An 18,208-nucleotide genomic window follows, 5' to 3' on the forward strand; every position below is an offset into this window, starting at 1 on the left:
GAGAACAGAGTTATTATCTACTAATTAAAGTTAACCATGCCGTTTCAAATTCCAACATGTACTTTAAAGATGCTATTAATGTATCCGCTGCGTAAGAATACTTCCTAATCTTGTTCATGGAATAATTACATGGGTTCTATCCTGCCAAATGAGACTTTAATTAACCCTAATTGCTCAAAATGTAACTTGGCTAATTCAAGGAGATCAATTATTATTAAATGACTTAATATGACAAACTGCTGCATTAGGGAAGAGGGGCCTGCCTTCCACACAGGGTATTTCAAAGCATCGCTGTGCACCATGTGTTCACAGGCAAGTCATTGTTTTTATAAACCTCATAGTTGTGCTTTGCTTCTGCTCTTTTAATGAATTAGCTCAGCAAATAATGCCTCTATTCTCAGGTCTCAGGTTTGGTTTCAGGAGACCAAAATTTTATCAGGTACAACCATACCTTACAAATTTGGCCCACGGGTTTTTAAGATATTTTTCTTTTGATTAGAGTATTTCAGCATACATTAACAATTTTCTCATTATGCACAAATAAACGACTGTGTATAACCAACTGTGGAAAAGAGGACAGTTGGAGCAACAGGCTAGGTGAAATGCTTACAAAGGAGTGGTTGGCTGCCACCTCCCAGTTAATAGGTACTGTTCTAAAAAACAAGATTTCCTCTAGTGACAAGTGCTCCAGTAATTAACAAGCCACAAGCTTCGCAGAAAAACAAGTAATGTCGCTAGTTAGACATTTGTGTATGCACATATATTTGTCTGCATCCTATTTGTATCAACACAAGTCAGGAATCCATGAGGACTCACTGGGATGTAAAACAGGGTTGCACTTACCTGTAACTGTTGTTCACTGAGTAGCCTTCTGGGCAGGCGCACATGGGACTGTGCAGGCTAGCCATAAAGAATGATATTCTAGCTTTCTGGAAGATTCAAAGTTCTAAGAGTGCTCCCCCTCCCCTCCATGCACTGGAGTTTTCTCACACAAACGCTCATGTGACAGAGGCAGGCACCGTGCTCCTCCCTCAGTCCATCCTTCACTGCCATGAAGAAGATAAGCCCTCTGAGCAAGCAGCCCACAGTAGGAAAAGGAGAGATGTGTGCCTGCACAGAAGTCCACTCAATGAACAACAGGCTTTTTTTTGTATTTTTTACATGTGTGTGTGTATGTATGTGCACATGTGCACCTGGAAGTCATGGCAACCTCTAGTGACTGACCCCTACTGGGGGCCTGAAGGATATTCAGAGAGATAGCTGAATAAAGATTGCTCCTGCCTCCTGACTTCTGGTATTTCAAGTTCTCCACTTAAGTACTTGCCAGAGTTGACCCTGCTATGATGATGATGATGATGGATGACAGTGGTGGTGGTGGTGGTGATACATGATGCATGAATTGCTGAATACATATGTGATTCATACATCATATAACCATAATACAACTTAAAATCCATTAATAAATATTATAAAACCTGATATTTTCTAGCCTAACAGATGATCTATTATAATAGGTGGTGCTTCAGTTTATCAGTAACAATTAGAGCAGTCAACCAGAAAGAGGGGAAGGCTTCTTACCTGAGTATCATGCTGGTATTCTTGACTTGCCACTTTGCAGAGTGGATTATTCTGGTCCCCTAGATGATGTGGATGATTGTGTTGTCCTTCCATGGTAACATGCCACTATTTCCCGTCGAGCTATACTGGAATAATAACATAAATGTATTAAAGTAACTGAGCACAACAAGACTGAAAGGAAGAATCAAGAGAATTTTTCCTTTTTATTGTGGCAGATGTAAATAAGCATCTGAAGCAGGTGTGCTTTCCTCTGCTCATCATAGGCAAAAGTATGATGACACTGCCTCTACACTCTACTCCAAGTTCCTTAAATAGGTAGCCAAAAATCAATTCTGCCACTAGCCCTACTCCTTCACCTCCTTCATTGTTTTTGGCAGTTATAGTGGCTAATGTTGGGATCTGGGAAACCCAGGGTAGAATCTCCACTCAGTTAAGGAAGCTCGGTGGATGATCTTGCATCAGACACACACACTCAAGCTAACCTACCCTACTAACCTATCTAAACTACATATCTACTAGAACCTGGAACTGAAGGGTGGGAGATTCAGGTCAGACAAATGGAAGTATTTCTTCACACAGAGTATAGTTAATTTGTGAAATTTGCTGCCACAGTTTGGTGGACGGCTTTAACTTGGATGGAAAGGAAAGGAAAGGAAAGGAAAGGAAAGGAAAGGAAAGGAAAGGAAAGGAAAGGAAAGGAAAGGAAAGGAAAGGAAAGGAAAGGAAAGGAAAGGAAAGGAAAGGAAAGGAAAGGAAAGGAAAGGAAAGGAAAGGAAAGGAAAGGAAAGGAAAGGAAAGGAAAGGTAAGGTCTCCTGTGCAAGCACCAGTCGTTTCCGACTCTGGGGTGATGTTGCCTTCACAATGTTTTCACAGCAGACTTTTTACAGGGTGGTTTGCCATTGCCTTCCCCAGTCTTTTACACTTTCCCCCCAGCAAGCTGGGTGCTCATTTTACCGACCTCGAAAGGATGGAAGGCTGAGTCAACCTTGGGCCGGCTACCTGAATCCAGCTTCCACCGGAATCGAACTCAGGTCATGAGCAGAGTTCAGACCGCAGTACTGCTGCTTTACCACTCTGCGCCACGGGGCCGCGGCTTTAAAAGAGGAGTGGACAAATTCATGGAGGACTGGACTATCAATGGCTATAGCATGATGGAGATCTCCTCCCTCTAGTACCGGTGGTAGTATGCACAGACAGGATGATGCTGCTGCATTCTAGATGGACCTTTGGTCTGATCCAGCATGGCTCTTTTTATGTTCTTACCTCACAGGACTGTTATGAAGATAAAATGGAGGAAAGGAGAGCAAAGTAAGCCACTTTAGGTTCCTACTGGGGAGAAAAGCAGGGTATGGATGAAATCAGTAAATAATAAAATTATAACAGCCTGAGCATATAATATGCTCATGTAAAAGTGCAGCATAAAGAAATAAGGAGCTGAAACAGGTAATCTGCTCAGAAAAGGAACATGGGTTGTCTCTGCTTCACTCGCCACTCAACAGTACCTTCCCAGTATTGCAGGATCTGCAAGGAGTAATAGCAACCTGGGTCAGTGGGCTGCAGCAGAGGAAGAAGGGGATGGGATCACTCTTTCCTCTCTCTTCTTTCAGCAGGAAAAATCTGCATCCATTAGCAACTTCTACTGACAGATGGCTCAAGGTAACAGGGACCAAGTTACTGTCAGTCACTATCAGCAGCTGTGTGATGATCTCAGGCCGAGTATGGGCTAGAAGACAAGGGGAAGCCTGTGTAGGAGTAGATACAGGGGCCTACATCTCCCAGGATTCCTTCTGTCCCTCTGATTGAGTAGCAGAGTTTCTGGAGGGAAAACTAGCCCAAGAGGGGATGGGACCTGAGAGGAAAGCATAAATAGGCTTGGCTGTTCTCTCTGGAAAGGCTGCAAGGAGAAAGGTTCTCTCTGGAAAGAAGGCAGCTAGAGGGTTCCCTCACCCAAGGAGGTGAGTCTGTTTGATATTGAGAAGGGAATGTCTAGTCAGATGTGCCGGGTCTTTAATTTATTTACACCAACCCTTACTGTTTCTTATTTCACTTTGCACTAAATGTTTTACTTCCCACCTGTTGTTCTAGAGCACCTATATTAAACTTCTTGTTAAACTGCCTGGATCCTCACGTCTCTTTGGTCATGGTTAAAAGGTACTTGCTAATAAAGAAGACACAGGGGTTGGGTGGGTGCTCTGGGCCCTCCCAGGCAGACCCTTACCAGAGTGGTGGCAGCCAGCAAAAGGACCTTCCTGGTCCCCCGCTATGTGACAAACTGTTTGCATGTTATGGGCAACAGTTTGCAGGAAGAAAGAGGCTGATTTACTCCACAATTTGACTGAGTATTGTCCAACTTGTCCATGTAAGCAGACAACAGGACTTTGTGGCATTTTAGGCAGAGGAAGGCATGATTAGTATGGCTGATTTCAACGCAAAACACCCACATTCTGCTACCATAGAAGCACAGTTCACTGTTCTACATTACTCTATAAAACCCTTCCCTTTGCTAATTTAAATGTGTGCACTGTAATTTTATGTACTTTAGGGTACTTTAACAATTCTGTTTGCCAAACAATAATAATAAATGTGAATTCATGAGCAACTGACAGTAAGAATGAGAAGTGCTTCCAGAAGCTCTGCATTCTAGTTAATGATGAGAATTTTATAAATATTCTGTGAATTTTACATCATTATACAAAAAGAAGAAATTTAAAACATTTTAAATAAAAGCATTAGACTTCTATCTAAGAAAAAAAACCCCAAGTATCTTCCTTCATCCATTTTTATAAGGAAGAGCAAATATCCTACAAGGATGTTGAGAAAAACAATGAGACCTTGAAGAAGTGATAATAAGTTGAAGCATACACAGTATTTACAACACAGTTACAAACTGGTCATCCCATGGAAAATTCTCTGCTGCCAGAGCAACGTACCAATGTAGGCTGAAAGTGAAGCAGAACTCTAAGCCAGAATTCTCCAGCATGGTACCCATGGGCACCATAATGTCCATCAGTACTTCTCCTGGCACCCACCAGCTTTCCAGAATGTGGGTAGGACTCTTGTTAAGGCAGGGCTTAATATTGGCTGCCTACAATCAAATGAAAGAGTTTTCTATGGCTGCAGTAGTAGCTGTAGCCACCTGATCAAGAGGAGTAATAAGCCCTTAATGCTTCCCTACTTTTATTCCCTCTTCTCTTTCGCCCTTCCTCCCATCAGGCATTGACTGCTTTCTTTTTATTCCCCTTCTGCAGTTCTTTTACAAAACAAGGAAAGTGGTACTGTCGTTGATTCCTCCTGAAGCAGCCAATTTTGGTTTATTACCGCCTTCTCCTAAAGCCATTTGAGGTTTGGCTTTGCCTCTGGCAGCAGCCATTATAGGGTAGCAGCACTCACAATCCCCTCTCGAAATTTCAAAGGTGCTGCTCTAAGCCTATGCACTCAGGTTAGCTGATGGGACACTAGACTTAAGATTCTGAAAGTCTAGTTTCAAATCCCTGCTCCACCATGAAATCACTGCTTTGGCAAGCCCCATGTTTTCTCAGACACAGCTTTGTATTTGGCAGTCTACTCCATAGATTTTTCTGAGATTATGGACAATGATGAAACACCACATGTATTAAATATGCTACAGAAACGATATACAGTGAACTGCTAAAAATTTCTCCTCTTAATTGTGCCCAGAGGTATTTCTGTGACAGAATTAATCTCTAACGACACACTTCCAACAACTAAAGAGACAATAATATCTTCCTTCCATTTAAAATCTGTTTTTAATTTGGCATATATCATAAATTAAGGAAGGAGGAGAAGAAAACAAAATGGTGAAGGATTATCTGGACAGGAAAATGAGTGTCGTTCAGATGCCACAAAACAGAGTGGAACCAATACAGAAATAAAGAAGCCGCCCTAAGCCTGCTTCGGCGTGGAGAGCATGATATCAATCAAATCAAATAAAAATAAATTTAAAAAAAAGAACATTCCATTTTTACAGCTTGATCCACTTCAGCAGCACCTTAGAGAACAACAAGATTATTTTGGGTATAAGCTTTGGAGAGTCAAAGCTCCTTTTGTCAGATTCCATTTCCAGGGAGCTTTGACTCTTTAAAAGTTTATACCCCCAAAACCTTGCTAGTCTCTAAGGTGTTACTGGAATAGAACTTGGCTGTTCTACTACAGCCCAACATGGCTACCTTCTGAAACTAGCTCCATTTTTACAGTCACCTATCAAGATTCTCTCTCTGACCAAATAAGGAAGGTAACTTTTAAACATAAATGTATGGAAATCAAGCTACAATAACCGGTTCTTCTCTCACACCTACTTCTAAAAAGTTAAAATCAGATACCAAGCCCTCTTTTCCTCTAAAGGGGAAAAGCATCTTGCAGCTCAATAAAGAATTACATCTGGGCAGTTATAAGTGATCAAAAGGAAGAAATGGTTTTAGAATGAAGCAAACTAGACAGCACTATGATGTTTGACATTAAACACAGCTTTTCCTACAAATGTAGTTAAGCCTCCTTCTGAAGGCTCATGCCATTGCTAGGGGAACCTCCTCCCTAGCTGACCCAAGAGTGAACAATATAAGATAAACCATTTCAAAACTGTACAGATATTCAGTCTCATCACTTCTGAAACTTGTTATCTAGGTGAGGTGTTATAGGTGACTCCAATCCCTGTTTAACGCAGTCCTGAGCAAGCTGCAGTCCCAAGTGGAAGAAAACCTACCACCCCATGCACATCCCCTCCCCCAATTTCTCACTAGAAGCATGACACTCTGCCAAGGCCATCAGCACTAACAGAAAAGCAGCATTAAATCTAGACATAAAGAAATGCTCTCCTGGAATTTAAATTAAAGGTGGGAATAAATTCCAGAAGAAGTCATGATTCTGGTGAATGAACACAAATTATTTTGTGACAACTTTAAGGCTAACACATTTATGGTGACAAAAGCATGTATGGACTAGAATCCAACTTCTCAGATGTATGAAATTGTATCCTCAGCTGACAGATTACACAGAGAGAATTACACTGTGATGCAAAATTTAAAATGGAAGGAATAGGGACCATTCAAAGCAAGAAGTGTGTTATTACCAATCCTCCAAGCTCTTTTATGCTAATTTAAGACATATAGTATGAGAAATTAAGATCTGAATAAATAAAATCACATTTGTCAATACATTATAAGGATGAAAGTAATTCATTCAAACTCCCATATGAGGAGATCTTGCCTGAATAGCAAAACTGAGTTTTAAACCAAAATCTTGTAAGCCATTAACTTTTTAAAGTGGCATAAACTGGGCATGGGGAAAGTTTTAAAAAGGACTCTAACAATTCAGATAATTAATCCAAATCACAAAAGAAAAAGCAAGACACTTGCCAAGGTGAGAGCAATATAAATTAAGGTAAAAGAAAAATACTCCAGGTGCAAGCAGGGCCAAGTGCTAGAGAGTCAGCAAGGTAGGTCATCACCTAGAGCATCATCTGGTCACAGGGGCAGGCTCCTGCATGCACATGAAAGCCCCTCCCACATGCTGTGCACATGCCCACCCTCACCTTGCCTTCTCCTGCGAATGCCCCCTCCCTTTTCTCCAGTTTCCCAACAAGATGGCAGCTGCCAGGTTCTCTGCACTTCCCTCCTCATGATGCTGGGCAAAGGGAAGGGCGAAAGGAGGAGGGGAGTTGGAGCAGGGGGAGAAAGAGAATTGAGTGGGAGAGCAGCACATATGCTGCCTTCCCTCCCTCTGTGGTGCAGTTCCTAAACCAACAGCATGGGAAGGAGGGGAAGTGAAGAGGCCTGGTGCTCTCTGGTTTGGGGAGCAGGGTGGCTGAGTTGGGACATTGTTGGGGGGAAGGGGCCCTAGAGAGGGGCGCATACGGACATGTTGCCATTGCCTGGCATTTAAGGTTGACTCAGTGCTTTAATTGCTGCATTTCTGAGTCATTCCAAGGGGGGGGGGGAGAGAGAAAGGAAGTGGTATTTACTGCCTGACTACCTCACACTGTGAATGGCTTTACTACCCCACTGCATAAATTATTCTTTATTTTCTCTCCCTTCCCCTTGTTTTTCAGTAGAGATTCCCCCCTCCACATTTCTTTGTGAGGCACTGCCTTTAATGCCATCGCAGGCAGATGCTTGGGTTATATGGTAGATGGGGAGTGAGAGAAGTTCCATGCATGAAACATAGGATCTCTTTGTCTCATCATCATCTGATAAAAGGTTTTTTGTTTGGAAGTTTTGGATGAAGGAAGCTTGATTCTTTCAAACAGAAACGCAGGCAGCTGACTCTGTCATGGGCATTTTGTGTTTTGCTGCTTCTTCTTTTTTGCCATGGTTCCATCTATTTTCTCCTTCTCAACTTCTGACAAACAGTACTGCATTGCAAGCTATTTGTTTGGTCAACAGACAACTAACCAGCAGTTCCTGTTAGCTCCAACCACATTTTTTTAAGCTGCTTTCAGGGAGAGTATAGATGGAAGTGTGTGTGTGTGAGAGAGAGAGAGAGAGAGACAAAGAGAGAGGAAGGTTCACCTAGGGCACCAAAAAGCCTGGCACTGGTGTTGCAAGACAGCCTCCAACAGTTATAAAAGATTCTTTAGTTTCTACTTAGAGAGTCTAAGATCACACTAATGTTCCTTTTTACTGAAACGGAACGAAGTATATGTGCTGATAAACAGTGCCATCAGAAGCAGCCCTCAGAATCCACAACTAGGCAATTAAGCAGCACATATTCTAATCTGACCTCATCCTGTAAAAGCAAAGAAAGCAATGCAAATGGCACCACCTTTAGGGCTAATCCCTAGAGCCTATGGAAATGCGAGGTCTCCACATGGAAGCATAATGCAGAGGTAAAGATGTAAAGGCTTGGATTGTAAACCTTGTTTTCACTAGCACAGTGCTATGGAGGCAGTTCTCCAGTTACAGGAAAAACAGGTTGGTTACCTGTAACTGATTATCTTTGAGTGGTCATCTCTGCAGTCACACACTTAGTTACAGCGCCTGCACTGGACTCAGCCTCAAAAGCTTCCAGAGATAATCCCCAGTCTTTTTGGCAGGCTTTTTCCTCCACTCTGGGGAGCAGGCATTGGCTGTGCATGCCTGGAGCTGAGGAGAAAGCTGGCACCTGCTCAGTTCCTTCTAGCCACTGGCAGCAAGTCTCATCAACTGAAGGGAAGTGACAGAGCAATGCCAGCAGTGGGGAAGACTGACCACCCAAAGATCATCAGTTAAAGATAAGCAGCCTGTTTATCTTTTTTGTGGTCTTTGCGCAGTCCCATGCCTGGGTGACTAACAAACTGCAATCGGGTAGGATTGGAGGGTGCTGGCAACAAACAAGAGATCCATAATACCAGATAGCAGCTACCGGTACTTAAATAATACGTCATGTTATGTAAACCTTAGACTCACTGGAGGGGTGCCAAATAGCAATGGCTTCATTGGAAGATGGATCAGAGGACCGCTTGGCTGAAAAAGGTATTCCAGCACTCTGATGTCCAAGGCATAGTGAGATGCAAATGTTGAAGGAATCAACCAAGTGGCAGCATTACAGATGTCGCTGATAGGAACATCAGCCAAGAATGCTGCAGAAATCAATACAGTCCTCCCTCATGGAGTGAGCCCAGGGGTGAACTGGTAAGGATTGACCAGCCAACTGGTAAAACAAATGTTTGGCAGAGGAAATCCATTTAGATAGATGTTGGAGTGAAATCTTGTGACCCTTCATGGGGTTGGAATAAAAGATGAACAAATGTGAGTCCACATGGAAGAGTCATCTCCTGACGCAATAAAAGGAAACAGCCCCATTTTAGAATGTGTAGAGCTTGTTGAGCAGCAGCATCAGGGTTCAGGAAAAAGACAGGCAATATACTCAGTTGTGATAAGTGAAAAGATGAAACAACCTTTAACAAGAAGGAAGGATCAGGGTTATGAAACACAGTAAAAGGTGCATCAATGCAGAAGGCATAGATTTCACTAGCACTCCTGGCAGACATAATAGCGACAAGGAAGGCAGTTCCATGACATTAAATGGAGAGATGAAATTGTCATAGGCTCAAATGGTCTGCCCATGATTTTAGCCAGTGAGACTCTAGTCAGGGACAACTGGTTTTCTTGGTGAATGCAGTTTTCTCAGTCCTGAGAAAAGTTTCTGTGGTCAAAGAGAGAGTGTCCATCTATCAGATCATGGTAGGCTGACAGAGCTGCCAAATGCACCTTGACAGAGGAGAAACCAAGGCTGGATTGTTGAAGAGAGACCAAGTAGAAGAGGACATCTGATAGGGGAGTTGATTGAAGGTTGTTAGAAGAAGAGACATAAATGACAAAATGATTCCACTTTACTTCATAAGAACAATGCATGGAAGGCTCTTGCACACTGAGGATGATGTTAGCGACCTCGTGTGTGAAGGTCAAGGTGATATCCTTTGTGATAGCTGACTGAGAAAAGATGGGTTGTGGCGGAAAACCCTGCCATCTGGAGGAAACCTTCTGTATTGCCCCTCTGACAGATGAAACAATTGCAGAAACCATGGTTGTCATATAAAATCTTCTGCAGGATGCATGGAATCAAGGAAAGCGGGGCGGGGGAGATATAGAAGAGGGCTCCTGTCCACAAATGGAGGAATGCATTCCCATGAGATCCCCTCATTGGCTGACCTCCCCCACCCCCCCACAAGTATAGAAAACTGCACATTTGATATTGCCTGTAGAGGCAAACGCAACCTGGGGTTGACTGAACACAGTGAAGATTGGTTCCAGGTAAGTTATGTTGACAGACCTCTCGTGCTCTACAGAGCTGGTCCAACTCAGGCTGTTTGCCTGAGTGTTCTGTATGCCTGGAACATGAATTGGCGTAGTGGTTAAGTGTGCGGACTCTTATCTGGGAAAACCAGGTTTGATTCCCCATTCGTCCACTTGCACCTGCTAGCATGGCCTTGGGTCAGCCATAGCTCTGGCAGAGGTTGTCCTTGAAAGGGCAGCTGCTGTGAGAGCCCTCTCCAGCCCCACCCACCTCACAGGGTGTCTGTTGTGGGGGAGAAAGGTAAAGGAGATTGTGAGCCACTCTGAGACTCTTCAGAGTGGAGGGCGGGATATAAATCCAATATCTTCTTCTTTTTCTTCATGCACTAGGCAGGCACCAGTCCCATAGTGTGATAGCCAGTTGGCAAAGCTTGATCAAAGACATTCACTCCCTGCTTGTTTATATACTACATGACTGCCATATTGTCAGTGGCAACTTGCACCATTTTCCCCTGCACTAAAGGCCAAAATGACCTCAATGCTCTGTGTACTTTGAGAAGTTCTAAGCAGCTGATGTGGTACTGCTGCTGAGACCAGCAACCCAGAACATGAAGGTCCTTACAATGGGCTCCCCAACCCCAAAGCAAGGTGTCCATGAAGAACATTAGGACACAGTCACACCTTTGACTCAAGAAATTTGCAAAGTATCCAAGCAACAGATAAGTACTGTCGTCACATTGTCTTTTGCCTCTCCAGAACATTTGTTACCTCTGTGGCTCTACATTGCCATGCCTGGCTAGTTCTACCTCGATGGTATTTACTGCCTGACCACCTCACCCTTGTGGCAACAATCAATAGCCATCCCATTTCCCATCAGAAGTCAACTAACTCTTGTCTAAACTGTAAAATATAACTCAGCAACAAGAATGAAGAATAAAAAACACTACTGTAGCGATAGCATAAGTATGACATACAGAACTTAGAATGAGACAGAACAGATCAGTAAAAAGGGAGTAGCAGAATAAGACGATGGTAAGGGCAAGAAACAAACTTGTGAAATAGTTAATCAAGATAAAGCTATCTATAAACAAGTTACGTGACTGGCTATGCATATCACTACATATTTCTTCTTTTACTCATTCAGTTGAATGACATCACAGTTACTTTCCTCCTGACCAGTACTGTACGATGGCACATGCCAACATTCTGAGTCAATGTATTGCCCTGTGACTACAGGAAATGTGTTTATCTAAAGGGGAGGAAATCCAGCACATAACAAATAAGACTCTAATACCCTTAACTCTGCAGTGAAGTGTTCTAGGCTAGGCTGTCTCTATGAATTGCACAGCCCAAAAAATATACATGAGGCAGAAAGCAGCAGACAACTAATTGAATGAAACAGCCCAATAAATGAAGCCTAATTTGCATAGGTTTTCTGTGTCCTTTAAAGATCGTCATTATCAACATAGTTCAATGCTGTAGTCTCTATGGCTTTTTTTTTTTATTCTCATAGATCAGTTTTTTAAAGAAGTTTTTTCCAAATCCAACAAATGGATATAAAGCTATTTCATAAAGGATTACACAAGGATGGTTTAATATCAGTGAATACTGCTTGCTTTTAAGGAATATGCCAGGGGTGACCAACAGTAGCTCTCTAGATGTTTTTTGCCTACAACTCCCATCAGCCCCAGCCATTGGCCTTTTGCCTACAACTCCCATTAGCCCCAGCCATTGGCCATGCTGGCTGGGGCTGATGGGAGTTGTAGGCAAAAAAAAATCTAGAGAGCTACCGTTGGCCACCCCTGGAATATGTAATTTCCATTATGCAAAAGACACCAAACATTGGAAAAGGGACCTGGGGATGAGAGATGGCTGAGATGATGAAGAGCATAAGAACATAAGGGAAGCCATATTGGATCAGGCCAATGGCCCATCCAGTCCAACACTCTTGTCACATGGTGGCAAAAAAACCCAGGTGCCATCAGGATGTCCATCAGTGGGGCCAGGACACTAAAAACCCTCCCACTGTTGTCCCCCCTCCTGTCAAGAGTCACTCCATCTTGTTCCTCTTGTCATGTGTATTCAATTGTACAATGCTATGCTGTGCTTCAATGCTATGCTGTGCTTGCTATGCCTTTGATATAACTGTAACTTGTTGTTTATCTGGGGGGAGGATGGCATGTCTGGGAATTGGCTAGTTGCTAGGTAACCAAGGGCAAGAGCCGGAGGAGATGCGAACCATGAACTGATAGTGAGCACCTGCAGTGATGAGCTTTGCAAAAACCCCATGCAAAAAAACCCGCTTTTGCTTGGCGTGCTTCAGCTTGAATTATAACAGTCAGGGCAAAGATTTATAAGTTGGTGGAATTGACAGAGAGGTCAGTTCCGACAACTCGTGTGTATGCCCATGAAGCTGGAATAAAGATCTTGAACTTCAACTGTCTTTTCTTTGACTCTGGGTCTGACACCTCCAAGCACCAAGAATACAGAGCATCACTGCCCCAGACAGGGAGTTCCAACAATACGCTGTGGCTAATAGCCACTGATGGACCTCTGCTCCATATGTTTATCCAATCCCCTCTTGATTGGAAGTGTTGGGCATTAAAGCCCTGGTTATTCAGTCTTCTGCCAATACCACCCTGCACATTTCTAAGCTACTCCTGTCTCAGCAGCTAAAAATTGACTTTAGTTTATTTTTTAGAAGTCTTTAGTGCCAGATTCATTGCCACCTCGCTGAGGACTGTCTACTCAGGCAGTTGGTAGCTCTCCAAGGTCCCAGGCAGAGAGCAGTCTTCTCTGCTCTTTTTGACCCGACTGGCAGCAAGGAGGACCTTAAAAATTGGGGAATCCCCCACCTGGACCAAGATGCTAGCAAGCTAGTTCCCAAGCTCCAAAAATGGCCCAAGTTTAGCCTAAATTTTGTCTTGTCATGAGTAAGTTCATGCCCATCCCTAATTATGATTTCCCTAGTTTAAAAGTGACTCTCTTACAGCCCAGTATCATGACCCGCTTTGTGTAGATAGCAATGCTCAAGTAGAAACAAATTCTCTTCTGAAATTAAGTCCCATCCATCAGGAGAACAGGTATGTTCACTCACCATGACAGCACAGACAACAGAGAGCAATTTACCACAATTCTGCAAAGCCACAGTAAGTATTTGAGGTGGGCTAGTATTTGTTTCAAACCACTTTTTGCTAGCTAACTTTGTAAGAGGTAAGAATGAAATATCAGTTTTGAAAACTGATATGCATCTGCTCACATGACACTAGGACTGATTCTTGCTGACATCCAAGGGACGTGGTGTCCTGCTCAAAACTGGCAGCTATTCTGGGATGTTGGTAGCAAACATAGTATAGGTACAGCAGCAATTGAGGAGGAAGGTACTCTGATACTCTGTAGGTACCAGACTGGCCAAGAAAGATACTCCAGAGATGTGCCAACTTGACTTTCAAAGCAAACACATCTGACCGGCCTGTGGTGGTGCAACTGCAACTTACAGATTTTGGTTGATGCATGCATTAGCCAAGACAGAAAACATGTCTGCATATTCTCTTTAAACTGGATATGACAGGCAAAATGAGCAACCAACAATTTCTTGAACCCTCCTTATTTCCAGATGCCAACGATCACTTATGTTTTAATTCTTGTTCCAGACTGGTTATATATAATTGATTTTTAGGAGCAAACTTGGTATTTTGCCACAACCATTTTCAATATGAATAAAAAAATCTTAACAATACAAATGTCTTAGGAATAAGATACACATAGCATTTTGAAGCCATGCTCCTACTCCTACCTCCATTTTTCTCATTCTACAACGAACTTGCATGTGAAGTGCTGCCAAGCCAGTTCTGACTTATGGCAACCCTAAAAATTAATGTCTCACTAAAATGTCCTATCATTAACAGCCATTCTCAGGTCTTTCAAACTGAGGACCATGGTCACTATATAGAATACATATGTGATATGTAACATATCACATATATGCAAGGGTCATTTTGTAGAAAAATAGGTGGTGGAGCTCATCCAGGGATTGTTATGCAGCTGCACATACTATTTGATGGACAATGAGGTGGAACTCTCAGAAGGCGGAGGGGGGAACTCTCAGAAAGGTTCAGAAGCTGGGCTCCTGTGAGCTCCCACTGAATCCAAGGCCTGCATATATATAATATTAAAGTCACATGAGCAATGGTTTCACTCATGTCAGCTGGGCTTCTGCAGGTACCAACCTGCAAACAGGCAAAATTAACAACTGCCTGTACATGTGTCTTCTCTGAAAGGTTCCTACCTTAGGGAATGGCCAGCCAAGGGAGGCCAGTAAAGCTCCCACTCTCCTTCTTTTCCACAAATTATGCAGAACTTAATTATTCAAGAATGCTTTTCTGCATAGCTAATAGGGTTACACTGTACAAAATGGTTAACAAACTTACTTGGATAAATGATTACAGAGTGTGATCCATACTGCTCTGTACAGCATATTGTAAACAGGATCTTAATATTTAATTTTTGTACCACTTAATGTGTCTTGTTGTACTTATACTATGCATCAGTTCTTTTTAGTTGTACCAGACTTCTAAAATACTAATCCATTGGTTTCTGAATGTCCCATTTTGTTGATTGTATTGACTGACTTTGTGACACATCTGGCAGGTACTTCTACCTCTACTTTTTGCTTCGCACTTCTATTTCTCAATTACAGGAAGACCCATTCACAGATTTGTAAATACCTGTTTAATTGCCTCTTGGCAACCAGGTGAAGGAGCTTTTGTAAACTGAGGGACAGTTTATTCTCTTTTCCTTTCAGATCACTGATATGGCATATATAACTAACAGTACAATTCTAATAACAATTTTCTGGAAGCAAGTCCCACTGCACAGATTTGAGTTAAGATTCTGAGTGCAACTGTTTAGGATTGCTCTCTAGAGGAGGTATGCTTTGGTGGGGTGGACTACTGAAGTTATTTATAAGATCTTGGAAAGCTGGACATTATTATTGTTCCCAAAGAATTAAATATTGGACAACACCATGACAGTTTCATCATAGCGTAATAGGTTGGGTTTTCATTCCTGAAAAGTGTGTCAGGGTAACTAGATAATGCGCTCTAATCTCCACTGCTAATAAATGAAATAGTGCAAAGGAGAAAGCTTTCAGCACCGTTCTTCAACAGTGCCATTTTTGGGAAATTCTGATGCTATTTTAAGATTAAGTAGAAGCTCTGATTGCCATAAACTCTTACAAACACTTATTGGTGTAACAAGATCCTAAAACATGAATACAAACTTCACTTTAAAGATGAATAAAACCATAACCCTCAAACTGTAAATTTGTGAAGGGGCAGTGTCTCTCTACATCTCCTTAAAGGGGAGTTTTGTTCTCACATAAAAGTTGAGATGTGGAGACTCGGGGAGGAAAAAACTGGGGGGGACAATCTTTAGGGGGAAATCACACTAAAAAAACCCTATGAAACATCAGAATAAGTGTAAAATGTATAGCAAAAAAAAAATCTGAGGACTTTTTCCAGTTTTTCCAGTGGAAACATTGGGAAATTTGGGGGAACAGTGGGGAAAAACCTATCATTTTTCCTTTTCAGAATGAGTGAAAAGAAACAAAAGGTTTTACTGAAAACGTGTAGTATGAAAATGTTTTACAGCATTAGATAATTCTTGTGTAACTGGTTTAAATGTAAATAATTTTGGTAATAATCACTATGCTATGATGTGTTTAATAATACATTATTGATGTAAAGCATAATACATTATTAAAGAACTCAGCATTTCTAATGTTATATTTAACATGGTATCTGAATACACTGGTAGTCCTACCTACTGTGACTGTATGAGTGTTTTTGTTCATGTAATATTTTCTTTTGTTTACTACATAATTTTGTTTTCTATTTTCAACTTTTATTTATTTCTCAGATGACAAAAATTAAGATCCATGTGCTATGGTAGCATAGGATGCAGCAGTTATAACTTTTCTCAAACACTGCGTATGCTTCCAATATTTTCTTATAGAATATGAAGACACATTTTTCAATTGCATAAATATGTCTAATAGTACAACTGTATATGCTAAATTATAAATTATGCATTTTATGTTGTGAAGTTCAATAAAAGAAATTTAAATTTGAGGAAAAGTAAGTTTGTATAATTTCATTTTTTTCAGTGATTTGGAAGAAACAATCACAATGCTGTAAATAAGATCTCCTGTTCAATTACATTTATACACTACAGAAAGAGCACAGGAAATTTCAAGGTGAATGTAAGGATCACCATGACAATTATCTGGAATGCATGCACATAGAGAGCAAAAGAGTTGTGTGCAAGACCTCCAGTCAATTTTCTCTTGCCAGGTTAATGTTTGAAGTGCCAGCCTCCAAAAACATCAGGAGCTCTAAGATTAAAATTTTTAGTGCAACTTTAAATACTGTTCAAACCAGGAATCTGGAGTTAAATTGTAGCAAGATGAACAAGGCTGCTGCATACAAAAACTACCCAGACATGCTCCAGAGCAATGTTTCCCAACCAGTGGATTGGGACCCGAAAGTGGGTTATGAAGCCTCTGAAAGCGGGCTGCAGCAGGCCAGCCCTCCTTAAAGACTTTGCATTGCTCTCTTTCTGACCTCTTCCTCCCTAAAGACTTTGCATTGCTCTCTTCCTCTTTGTCAGCCCTGCGGTACCCCACTGCTTACCACCCTCCACTGCGAAAATTGCCCATTTATTCTCATTCTTCCTATTACTCAGCCGGTTTTTGATCCATGAGAGGACTTGTCCTTTAACCCCATGACTACTGATCTTACTTAGGATGCTTTGATGAGGAACTTTATCAAAAACTTTCTGGAAATCAAGGTAAACAACATCTATCGGGTCCTCCTTGTCCTCATGTTTGCTCACCCCCTCAAAGAACACTAACAGGGTGATGTCTTCCCTTACAGAACCCATGCTGAGTCTTCCTCAATAACTTTTGTTCATCAGCATGCCTACTACTTCTCTCTTTAATAATGGTTTCCACCAACCTTCCCGGTATTGATGTCTGAGTGACTGGCCTGTGATTTCCTGCATCTCCTCTAGAACCCTTTTTAAAGATGATGACAGAGGGAGGACCCTTACTCTCAGGGACTTGACTTCAGGGGCGGCCTTGTGAACTCTCCACTTGGAAAAAGCAAATACTTTGTAATAACCCCTTCCCCCCAATATGTGACATGGTTTATGGATGAACTTTGTTGCTGTAACAGAGACCTCTTAATTTTCCTATTCAGCCAATCTGTAATGCGTGGTCTAAATCTGAAGTTAACACTTCAACCACTATGAAAGTGGTTAAAGGTACACAGAGTTAAACAGATCTGAGTAAACAGCTGTTGAGTAGCATCTACCCTCTTGTGCATAGTCATTCTTATGCAATGGTAAAAGGTCTGTCTCCTAAATTTAGAGGGAAAGTAGGGTTCTTTCACAGTTTATACCTCACCAAACCCATCATACTGTCCTGAATTACAAAACTAGGCCATTTTAATGTGATTTATTTACCTGCATTGAAATTACTGCTTTGTAGAGAAAAGAACATATGCTGTCATGTGCGATGAATGCAACCAACTGTGCTCTCTCAGTAAGCAAAACATAACATTTGACTATGGATGATAGGAATACACAGTTTCCTATGCAAAATAATATCTCTGTAGGAAAATCATAATTTGAGAAGTGGGTCCTAAAAGAATTAACTTCAGTGCACAATTTGAGCCAGGGCTTCTGACCTGTATATTTTGACCTACATAATTTGACAAGCTCTATCTGTTGGTGGACAGAAGCCCGAGCTTCGTCCCAGGGAAGTTGGCCAGGGCACTGGAGGCCATGGTTGGATGGCTACAGCAGAGTCGTCTGAAGCTAAATCCAACAAAGACAGAGG

General features: G+C 41.8%; 1 protein-coding gene across 4 annotated transcripts in view; it reads right to left on the minus strand.

The window, feature by feature from the left end:
- NEK6 (NIMA related kinase 6) overlaps nt 1-18,208 on the minus strand; it is a 109,134-nt gene that overhangs the window by 59,320 nt on the left and 31,606 nt on the right. For all 4 annotated transcript variants that reach the window (XM_060251139.1, XM_060251140.1, XM_060251141.1 and 1 more), the window contains exon 2: nt 1,579-1,698. In XM_060251139.1, the coding sequence (XP_060107122.1) occupies nt 1,579-1,671 (93 nt within the window). In that variant the 5' untranslated portion in view covers nt 1,672-1,698. The remainder of the gene's footprint in view (nt 1-1,578; nt 1,699-18,208) is intronic.

The sequence above is a fragment of the Heteronotia binoei genome, chromosome 12 (assembly GCF_032191835.1).
Source record: "Heteronotia binoei isolate CCM8104 ecotype False Entrance Well chromosome 12, APGP_CSIRO_Hbin_v1, whole genome shotgun sequence".
NCBI classification, from domain to species: Eukaryota; Metazoa; Chordata; class Lepidosauria; order Squamata; family Gekkonidae; genus Heteronotia; species Heteronotia binoei.